Genomic DNA, 11,687 nt, shown 5'->3' with positions numbered 1-11,687 from the left:
AAAATGGCACCTCCACTTTGCAACAAAACAGTGGCTCAGGAGTTGGGATGTCACTTCAACCTGCTTTTTTAGTGTCTCTGCACCAGCTCATACACTGGTAGAGATACATCTACACTGAGGGATTTTAATGGTTTAATTTCAGAAACTACCTGCACTGTAACAAAGTTATTGAATGAATTATCATCTCAGCAAGTTATTTAAAAAAACCCACAACAACAAAAAAATAAATCAAAAGAACACTAGAGGAGCTTGTTGAATGTCATATTAGCAAACAGTTTAATTTATTAAAATGACTCCAGTACACCTCTGTGCTTCTACAACAAACACGCATTACACAAAACAGGTAAAACACAGTAATAACATTCTCCAGTCAGCAGTTCCTGGCTCTCAGCACAGAAACACAAAATCCACAGTATCTTACATCACCTCCCAGCTCAACCTTCTGCCACGTGGTGCTTGGGGCACTTCTCTGAGGAGCAGGCAGGCAGCTGAATGCAAGTGTGTGTCTATGCTTCCTGATCAGAGGTGGTGAGTGCAGCCCTGCGCTACCCAGAGCACAGAGCCAAGGCCCTGCCCAGGCTACAGGCAGTGAACCCATGGAACACAGGGAGTGCCATCCCACAGTTCCATCTCTCTAGAAATGGGACATCTACAGGATGGGCGTGGAGAGGTTAAATTCTCATAGCATGAAAAGACACTGGCCCAAAAAGGTTTGCACACCTGAGTATTATGCTCATAAGAATTACGAGATTCATGTAAGTCTTTATAAAGTCTTAAAATACAGTTGTGGTAATTCAGGGCCAGTTCTTTCTCTTTTACTGGTTAACTTTACTGAAATCAGCTCGACCTGGAATTTGAACAGCAAAGCAAACATGAAAAGTTAATAAAATCAGAAGACACTGAAGGTGTAAATACAGTGCAAGTGTTGGTTTTAGTTTTTTTGACTGTTACAGCCTGATAATTTTACATTCTGTGCTTTAATTTTAGGGAAAAGCATAGATGTTGTGTCAGAACATACATACTAGCATATATACATGTATACATCATACACACTTGCTGCAAAATGCAAGGGCTTCCAGCGGCATATGATTCATAGTACCAATCTATCACATGCAGGTTTGTTTTCCATACAAAACCAAAACCGTTTTAGAGGTGGCCCTCCCCCTGCATATATAATTATCCATTAATGTGTATTCACATGCATTATTACCAACTCATTGATTTACATTAACCAGATTTATTTAATTTTTTTTTAATGTAAGCTATAAATTATTTTAGTTGCAACACCTAGCCAGAACACTCCAGTGACCACAGTACTCCTGGGTTTTATGGTAACTAATACCTCCGTTGGCAAAACATTCTTAGCAAAATGACTCAAGTTTTGTTTGCTTCATATTGCTTCATTTTTAAAAAAAAAATTTATGTACAAACATTGCTGTTAGTACACTTCAGATCTGCTGAAGTGCAGTAAACTATGAGAGCTCATTATTCAGAAGCACCTAGACTCTTTTTGATATTAAATGGAAGCCATCAGCAACAAACATTGTATGGAGAATTCATGAGGTGGATGAACAGCGCACATCAGTGAGTATGAGATGAAACTGCTTTCTAAACACCTGGTAGCCTTCACAAAACAAATTATGAGTGATGTAGTCAGTCCTGCTGAGACAGCAGAAGGACATAAGAACACAAGCGACTCAAGGGTCAGTGTTTATCCATATTAATGTAGCTTTGGTTCAGAAATTCTTTAAGTGTTGTAGAGCACCTGGTTTAGTGACAAAACACATGCATCTCACAGTGCTAACAGTATAATGCTAATAAACTGTAAACTGCAGCTTTCAAATATTAATAGCATTTAATAAAAAAATTTACAGAAATATTCTTGTTGACAAATGTGCAGTACAAATGCAAGCTCCTTGGCCACAAACTCTAATTGTGTGCATCAGTTTTGTGCTGGCATAACAGTGCAAGTGCTGGGATTCAAGTATGATTTTCCATGTTTATGTTAAGCAACAGAGATTACATGATGAAGTTTGGGGGATTTTCTGCTCACAAGGCCAGGATGTGAGAATCAAGCAAAGCAATGCAGCAAAGGAAATGTTTAATTTCCCTCATCTAGAAGGCATAAAGGAGGGAAAACACATTTCACAAGCAAACCAGCTTCACATACCACCAAGTTATTGCTTCAGTTAAATCAGCTGTACTAAAACACAGGACTACAGGCTGCAATCTAATCTGCCCTCACATGAAGGGAAAATGAAATCTACAGTGCAAGTCCTCCATGAAAAAGGATCAAATTGCAACACCAGAGTCCTGTTTCATAGGACAGAATTTATTCATCATTCAGTTTTGCCTGTCAATTAATTTTATTTGTAAGTCAGTTAGATCACAGTCTAAAGTACATTGTTTATATTTCTGTGTTTCTAGAGGTACTACTTCATACCAATTTAGGTCTGCTCAACAACAGAATATAATATGAACCATTGTTTCCAAAAAATTGACAAAATTATTGCTGAAATTTTTAGGGTCAAAATTAAAACTTATTTCACCAAATCAAGACTTTACTCCACTTAAAAAAATCTGACATCCTATTAATTAAAAAAACCAAACCAAAACAAAACAAAAAATAAACCCTGAACTTATTAGGTGTTTTTTTTAATTAAATAATAATCTAAGATTTTACAAGATATTCACATTCAGGCAACTGTCTCCTGACTCATCTGACTGAATGACAGATGCCATAATAAAAGCAAGAACACTACTCACATTCTTCCTGACAGCAGTGATTAGTGCAATTTACTACTGCACTACACAGTTTTAATAGTGCAAGGTGTGCCTGCTGACATTTCTCACAATCACCTGCTACATGATCATTATTCTCAGCTGTCTGTACCTGTAATTTTCATTAGAATGTTGGCATTTATGTTAACACTTATGGAAAACTATGGCTTTATCCATGAAGTATATAGCTTGCCTAAACAAAATTTTTGAGCCATTTATTAAAACAATAAAACTGAATTGGAATGAGTTACTTGGTTAAGCCATAAGCTGTGTTGCCACTAAACTCAAGATCTCAGGGTTAGCTACAGAACACCAATATGTGTACTTGTGCATCTGTTACAGTCTTTAAAAGTTTATTTAAAATGTAACACTGATAATTTTTTTTTTTTTTACATCTAAGTCTAATAATTTATCTTATTTTTTGCAACAAGTTAAATTGCTTGTATCGAAAGTGTCATCTGAGTATCGCTGTATTACAACAGGACTGGGACTGTAAGAAACCCAATAATGCACACGTAAGAAGGCACTTGTCTTCCAGTAGTTCAAGTCAGAGAAGGCCTTACCCAGACAGTGGCACCTTACAGTTTGAAGGATTAGCAAATGTCCCCAGGCTTTGCCACAGTCTCAAAACGTGTCCTCGTGTCCCTGGACAAAGGTGCTGTGTGTGGTCTATAACACCATGAAGCTCATGACAAATTCCAGCAGTTTCTGCCTGTTGCTCTGAGGTAGGAACGTAGTGCCAAGTTCCAAAATGGTGTCTTTCCTCTGCTGAGTCTGCTTGAAAACCTGAAGCACAGCAGGAACACATGTAAGCATCACCCTGTTAAAGGAATCTTCTTTCTTCTCAGATTAAAATGTTATGGTCTATACTAAGATTTCCCTCATTTACAAGACTTCTTTCTTTTCATTTCTTGAAGGCTTAGATGGTAATGCCTTGAGGTATTATTAGAATTCACTCAAGGTTGAAGCCCTTCAGGGGTTATGGAAGAAAAGAAATTGAGAAATAAGTACAGTGTGTGATAAACAGCCAAATCTCAACAGTGAGGGACAAAACAACCAATCAAAGGCATTCACTTGAAAGTGTAAGCACTGTAAAAAAAAGAATTCAGATGCTATGCTATAAAAGATGCTCAGCAAACATTATCTAGTTCCACTTTTCATTCTAGTTTATCCTGCTGTTGGAAAATGATGGATTCAGTATGTGCTTTCCTCACAGCTATTTAGTCTACAGCAAGATAGCTTTACTTGGCCAACTGTTGTTAGATTATTCAATGCATTAGAATTTGAAGGCAAAAATTTCAAAAACCAAACTCAGCAACATTTTGCCTAAATGTCAACAGTTTCCAAATTATAATGCTGCATCTTATGAGGCATTCAGGAATCCATGCCAGTCTGATGAAAGAAAAACACTTCACTTGCAAAATCTAGATGGGTGATTTATGATTTGAAATACTAGTGGTAAAGTACAAAACTGAATATTTATCTTTAAGAAGACCTGTATCCACATGGTGAACACTGAAGGTGTATAAGGATGGTTCTTCTGGAGCATCAACCACTGCTAAGCCAAAACTCAATAACTAATGCTTTTTTAAAGATTTAAGTAGACTTCAAAATTAAATTTAGCTGTTACTGAGCACAGAACATGCTCTCAGCCTTTCAATATTGTTCAATAGGGACACAGAGTAGAACACAGGAACCTCATTTGCTGTGAATTAAAATGACTAGTCACCCATCCATCCAGACAGAGGATTCTTGCCTTCCCAGAGGCAAGAAATGCCCTGTTCTGCAGCTTGTGGTCTCTGTTACAGCCCTCAGCCTAAAGAAAACCAAAATGCTCCAAACCCAAATACATTTCCACAGATACAATCACTGATATTAAAATGACACTGAACAGATTCCATGAAATGTCCAAATTGTGCTCATTATTGAAATGAAACTTAACAGTCCCCAGCTCTGAGCACCAAACACTTACTCCAATTTCCTTGAAGACTTTCACTGCATTTTTCACATGACTGTAGGTTGCACTCTCAGCTGCAAGAGAGAAAACCCAGAGGTAAACAAACTGAAACTCAATTTGGGCTACCTTGTGGTAGAAAGAACACAATGAATCAAAGCCAGTTCCAAAACCAGTTTAACATACCATACACAGCAACATTCCTCTCTGTCCTGCTTATTAAGTGCCTGTGTAGCTTCTGAATGTATTCAGACTCTAAAACAGGACCACTAAAATTGTGCACAAAGATGACAGCAGAGCTGTATGCCTCCAGTAATGGTCCCAGTAACCTCTGCAGGAAAGTGATGTACTGCTGGTGCTCCTGAGACTGGCTCACCTAAGGAAAGGCAACAAAAGGTTCAGTGACAGAGAGCAGTGGAAACCAGAAATGACCTGCAAGGCATAACACGTTGAAACAGCAACAAAAATAAAAACAAAAGCACAAAAACTTGTACAAAAACAAGTGTGGGGGCACAGCACAAAATGGGAGCATAGCAGGAAAAGAGGCTTATCACGAGGGACAAAACAGGCACTGAACATCACAGACCAAGGCTATTTTTTCCTCCTCCAGGGTATTACTATTTTCCCAAGATAAAAATTAAAGACATCATGCTGTTCTGCAGGCAGCAGAAGGGCTGCCCTACATTCACAGAGACAGACAGAAGTTTTCATGTGTTAACAAGATATCCTTAAGTGTTTGTGTTGGCTCTGAGAAAACTAGTAATATATCTAAAATCAACATAAGCAATCTATCAAGTGAAACACAGGCTGAATATAAACACCAGCTGGATGTGCCCCTTGTAGACTGCATGTAAAGAATAAAGCCAAGGTACTTGAGTCTTTATCAGTTTTCAGGACTCTAACCCTTTGCTCCTCTACCTCCCTGTAAAGACTGTTTATGTTTCTTCAGCTATTTTCCTCATGTGAAGAAGACAAATGGGACTGTACAAAAATACTAACATTGCAAACCAACAAAAACCCCTCACAAAAAAAATTATCAGTACCAGTCCTGAATAAGCAAAGTAATTTATAACTCTCACAAAAGGGTTCAACATTACAAGGAAAATATTACCTTCAGGTAGCAATCTCTCTGCTCCTCCCCAAAATCACTGTCTTCATCTTCCTCATCACTTCTCCAAGATAATGGCTCAGGGAGTTTTTTATTCCACTGCTGTTCTGTAAGACTGGGGCTAACATCCTCCTGATCATCCTGCTTGAATTTCAAAAACAAGGTGGTAAATAGGTAAAACTCCAAATCCAGGCAAGCAAGAGGATTCTTTTATAATCTCATCTGACTTAATGCATTTATTAACCAGTATTTAATGGATGCAAGTGAGACTCAATTAAAGGCAGCACTGAGAAAAGGAGAGAGAAGAGACATTTGGTGAAAAAGACTAGGTTTTTTCCTTGCTTCCTCTTGGGTGCCAAGGTTTGTTTACTGTGCACAAAAAGAAGTTTATGAAGCAAATAGATGCTGAATCAGCTGCCTCCACTCCTAAGGTTTTCTTTGCACAGTGCACCTCTGGCAAACTGCACCCTACAGCCCTGGAACTGCAAGCTGAGGAGTTTTACAGTAATTCTGAGATCAATACAAAGGAATTAAAGAATGACAAAAGGTCTGGACTCCTGACTCGTGTACAGTACAAAGTAAAAAAAATCCATGTAGCTATGCTACATTTGAAAGGGCTCCAATAATAAAATAAATCCCAAGTTTCATGTCAGTACAAAAATAGGTGTCTTCCTTAATAGCCTTACTGGTAAAAGGAAATTACACAGAGTCATGAAGCATCACAGGCTGACTGTACCCAACTGTCTGACACTTAGGAACAGAGAGTGAAGCAATCTCAGTCCTGGGCATGTTGTACAAGCTTTCAGTAACAACATATACTCAGAACAAGTCTCACAACTAAGGAGCATAAACCACTCATAGTACAGTACACAACTCCTGCAACATCTCTGCCACTTTACCTCAGCCACCAGGAGAATGCCATACTGGATCAGCCTTTCCACAGACTCGTGGCAAACTTGATAGATCACCTGGCAAGGCTGCACAACACAAAAGGAATGCAGTGAAAAAGTCACATCCATTACACCCAGCAACATCATTCCCTGTTCAGTATGAATGTTTTAGACATAGCAGTATTATTTCTTTTATGCAAGCTGTTAAACTTTTATCAGCATAATCCCACTGTATCACTCTTGTGCTTATCCTGGCAGACATTAAAAAAATTATAGTGAAATAGTATATTTAAAATATGTCCAAGATTTTTCCAAAATGCATTACCACTGGTAGAAAGCCACATTAAATATTCTCCCTTTTTAACAGCCTCTAACCAAATCTTAGTTTGTTAACAGTTCTGGAATAAAATCATCATAAAATTAAAATTATTGAAACTCATAGCAGTGATCTATTTGGAATTTAAAGGAAACTACACTTCCAAGAAATTCTCTGATGTGTTTTGAAACAGAATTAAAAAAATCCAACTTCTTTTACATTATTCATAATAATTTAGGAAATATTTTCTTAGTTAAAAAATAATCATCAATTATTAACTCTGAAAGCAGAAAGATAATATTACTAAAGAACTCTAGCATATGAGCTAACATTACTACCCAGACAAAAATACTAAATTTGGCTTATGCTTCTGTAAAAATGCACAAGTCAAATATGAGTAAAAATGCAAGAGCTAATTGAAGAATCTCTAGAATTTTAAGTAACTTCTACACATAAGAAAAAATAACATCTAGCACTTAAAACTGGAAGTATGCAGTGTCTGAAAAGTGAGATAATATCAACTCTCGTCAGTGTTTTGTAACAACAAAAACTGAAGTCAGGCCATGTTTAAAATTTCCACTAAGTACCAGGTGTGGCACAACATGAGAACTGCACTCCTATGCAAATAAGGGATATCTTTAGAATATGGAGCCTTACTTCCCAACACAATTTCAACCACCTGTGCAAACTCACAGGAGCTGGGTACTCACAAATACTTTTGTTTCTTTAGGTAAAAAAATAAATAAATGAATATTTTGGGTAGAATGCAAATACAGTTGTGATGAGCTAATGACAGAAATGATACAAAATAAGTTAGAGAAGCTGCTCTCTCAGCTTCCCACAACTCGAGGTGGGTTTCTTAATGCTGCCTTGCTCAGAAAAGGCCTAAAGCACAGCAGAAATGTCCCAGGCCCAGCCCAGCATCACCCACTTCAGCACTGGCAGGAGCAGCAGGTGGCACTCAGAGTGTGACAGCCACTGATACCCACCACCATCACAGTGCACTGACAGTGAACAGACCAGAGCTGTGACACTTGTAAAAAGCATCCTGTAATTTTAAAGTAGCAAGCAGAACAAAAACTGGACAATTAATGCAACTACTTACCAAAGACACAGAGAATTCATTGGAAAGCAAGTAGCACAAGCTGGCAGCTTTTCTGACCAGGTGCTCTTGACTGATTAAACTGGGAGAAGCACCACTGGTACCATTTCTGTACCTCCTGCTCTGAATAGCGTGAAGACTGCAGGCTGGAGCAGAAACAAACACAGGCAAAGTTTAATTTTCCAAAGAGCTTTATGGCAAAGGAAACATCAAACTTCTGCTTCATTCACTTCTGGGGCTAAAAGCAGTCAAATATTACACATGCCATTCAGGAATAAAGACAGACTTAACTACTATTTTGTGTCCAGCAATGTCAGATCAAAACAAAATCTCATTAAAATACTGCTCACCAAAACAGAGGTTTTGCCATGCTGGCTCAGCACTCTGATAGTGCCTTGCCTATGGCAGTGACCAATACACAAATACTTCCAAGAATGATAAAGGATGAGGGGAAAAAAGAATGGAAACGTTCCTCAAACAAAATACAAGTTTGCTTTAAAACTGTTTGTCAAGGTAAACATGAGTTGAAACAGGAAGTGAAAATTTGTATTAAAGGAAATAACACGAGGAACTGATGGGGATTTTTGTGCAGATACTCTGATTCAAGGGTTACATGAAAGTCTTTCCCTGATAAACCCCAAAACATACCAATAACAGCCTCTTTAATGAATACATGAAGTATTCCATTGCTGTAGAAGTTGAGCTCAAAGACAGCAGGTATTGTGATGCTGGGAGTGACAAAGAACTCATTGTTTCTGCTCGTGTTTGTGATATTTACACAGTTCCCCAACAAGTGGATGGCATGCATGACAACATCATCTGAGTTCCCTGAAAATCCCAAGTCAAAGTCACGGGCTAGGACCTCCTCCTTCATAGAGAAGAAGTCTTCTACCAGTCTGGAAAGATCAGTTCCCTACAAATAAACACAGAATCACAGAGTTAAACAATTTTTCTGCACAGGAATCTATCAGTAAACCACATAATCAGGTATATATCAAAAACAATGCACTAACCAATAATCCAAAGCACAACAGTCATTTCAGAAAAACTGATTTTCACTGAGGTTTTGATGAAGTAGTTCCACATGCTTTGAATTACATGCAATTATATTTTACAGCCATGGAACTATTTGGGAATGCAAGGTTTTTCTTTGCTTCTTGGTTTACTCCACAACCTGTAGAGACCTGAATACCTCAAGATACCTCAAGACCATGTCAGAAGTACCATGATTCCATTACCTATGCTTTTAAGTGAATGATCAGTTAGCTGGGAATATTGCACTTAACAGAATGGAACAATTGGTGTGGAACATGAGGAAAAGCCTTTCCTCAGGCACCTCCTTTTCTTGTTTTCTCCCAAGATGGAGTCAGATCACATTATAAAACACTTATTTGATTCCACTTTAGGAATTTTAGGAAATTGGAAAGCCTGGACTGATGAGAATGGTAACACTTCCTCCACAAGCAGGATTATACAAGTGACCAATATTTTTCCATTTGTTCTCAGTTTATGTACAATAAAAGCTTCAGATTTGAAGGACTTTTAGAAAAAATACAAAACAAACTTGTAGGATGAAAAAAAATTCATCCAACTTTCATGCACAAGACTTCAGGTAAACATTTGTATCATTCTGCCATTGTGATATAGTATATTAGTACTGAGGAACAGTAAAATCAATTTGGAAATTAATGGAACAGTTTGTAGAATATTCAGTAGTGAGTGTGTTTTGAGATCTAAATACAACCCTAATACAATAGATGAAAGCCATGTAATCTTTAAAAAATTGATAACATTTTGAATTACAAAGATCTATTTCCACATGAGCATTTATTATCATCCCATCAATAATGGCTTGTGTTCAAGCACCCATGCTAACTAAAATATCAGCACTCAGACTACCTGAAATCCACTTTAATTTAAATGCATCTTTCCTTTTTAATCAGTATCATGCAATAGTAAAATCCATATTTTTTTTTTTTAATAAGTTAACAAGGCCAAAGCAATGTTTGGCTATTTAAGCAATACAGAAGCCTTACCTGCCTGTGTCTGTACAGCAACAAACAGGCAACAATGTGGGTAGACATCACAGCACAGGACTTGTCAGCAGCTAGAGGTGAACAAGATAAACTTGCTGAGCATCTGAGACATTCCAAACACCATTACAGAGTACCCACTATTTAAAAAATAGTCACATTGATATAGGCACAGAACTGTACCCACTGAATAAAACACAAAGTGTATTATGTACATCTAGAAACAACTTTAAAATAATCAAAGTAACTTGGACTAAGAAGGCCAAATAAAGCTTAAATATTTACTAAGGTAAGTACTGCTTCCTGTGTACCTCTGGTACCACAAGCCACAGACCTACTGACTGAAGCATTCATCACATAATCTACAAAACCTGGCAACACTGGTCCATGCAGCTAGATGAGCTCATGTATGATCTTAAATAATGCCATTAAGACACTCCAATAGCTTCTTACATGAAGAGACAATGAGTGCATCAATATGACAATCAAGCACTTCAAAGTACAGAAAGGTTAGTCTACTAGTCCAACAAACTGAATAAAAATCTTCTATTTGATCAGAAAAAGAGTTTATTAAACTTTGAAGAGAATGGAGGGAGACAAAGGATGGACAACTGTCAAGATTATGTAAGTCATGAAATTATCACCTGGATGGAGACAATTAGGAAGTGTGACACTACCACACAAAATTCATGCTCTCAGCAAAACCAAACAGGCAGCTGACAGCAACCTGCTCCAGTGGAAGGTGTCACTGCCCATGGCAGGGGGGTTGAAATGAGATGATCTTTAAGGCTCCTTCCTATCCTCATCACCCTATGATTCTGTGATCCTCTTCAACACTTACTGAAGAGAATGTGCTCAGCCAAGTTGGATATCAGCTCTCTTCTGAAGGGTTCACTGGTGATATCCCTGGAGTTGGGCAGCGAGGCTTCTGCACCTTCATCCACAGTATCATTAGGTCTGGATACATAATAAAAATTAACATGATGACATTTGGATTCTGATCAAAATGTAAAAAAATATAAACTGATTTTTTAAATGTACGCTTAACATTAAATACAGCACAAAATACCACTACAGTCTGGTAAGGGCAGAAAATGTTATCAGCAAAAAGCTCTACCAGCTTTTCCTGATTATTTCTTTGCACTGAACAACAATCCATGATAAGATTACCAGAAGAAAAATTGTAAGCTTTTTCTATGGCTATTCATGACTTTGCTGTAACACCAATTGCTCTTTTTCCTTCAACAAATATGGAGAACAGTAGAAAAAACAAATTTGCCTGAAAGACAGAGCCCAGTTTCTCTACAAATTAGAAACGGTCCTTTGTATGGACTTACAACTTTTTAAAGGTACAGAACTGACTTTGCCCCCACCAGGACCACACAGGTTTGTATAACTCCTGAAAAAACCAGCTAAAATGTCTATGTAACAAATGCAGAACTAACCCCTGAGCAGTGCTGCAGTTCTGACAGTCATCTCCTTGAAAACAAGGAGCACTCACTC

General features: G+C 37.7%; 1 protein-coding gene across 4 annotated transcripts in view; it reads right to left on the bottom strand.

Moving 5' to 3' along the window:
• Positions 1-244: 244 nt before the first annotated feature.
• The window catches only part of GPAM (glycerol-3-phosphate acyltransferase, mitochondrial), a 29,796-nt gene continuing 18,353 nt past the window's right edge, over positions 245-11,687 (bottom strand). For 3 of the 4 annotated variants that reach the window (XM_054277163.1, XM_054277160.1, XM_054277161.1), the window contains exons 13-21: positions 11,026-11,141; positions 10,188-10,258; positions 8,800-9,064; positions 8,155-8,297; positions 6,743-6,820; positions 5,847-5,987; positions 4,922-5,111; positions 4,754-4,812; positions 245-3,567 (exon numbers count right to left, since the gene is read on the bottom strand). In XM_054277163.1, coding sequence (XP_054133138.1) covers positions 3,451-3,567; positions 4,754-4,812; positions 4,922-5,111; positions 5,847-5,987; positions 6,743-6,820; positions 8,155-8,297; positions 8,800-9,064; positions 10,188-10,258; positions 11,026-11,141 — 1,180 coding nt within the window. In that variant the 3' untranslated portion in view covers positions 245-3,450. The remainder of the gene's footprint in view (positions 3,568-4,753; positions 4,813-4,921; positions 5,112-5,846; positions 5,988-6,742; positions 6,821-8,154; positions 8,298-8,799; positions 9,065-10,187; positions 10,259-11,025; positions 11,142-11,687) is intronic. The other variant, XM_054277162.1, reaches the window with a different exon arrangement.

Source organism: Melozone crissalis, unplaced genomic scaffold (genome assembly GCF_028551555.1).
Source record: "Melozone crissalis strain CALT ecotype California unplaced genomic scaffold, PUWL_Pcris_2 ptg000019l_1, whole genome shotgun sequence".
NCBI classification, from domain to species: Eukaryota; Metazoa; Chordata; class Aves; order Passeriformes; family Passerellidae; genus Melozone; species Melozone crissalis.
The sequence above is the reverse complement of the archived record's forward strand: the minus strand, read 5'-3'. Positions and strand labels throughout refer to the sequence as shown.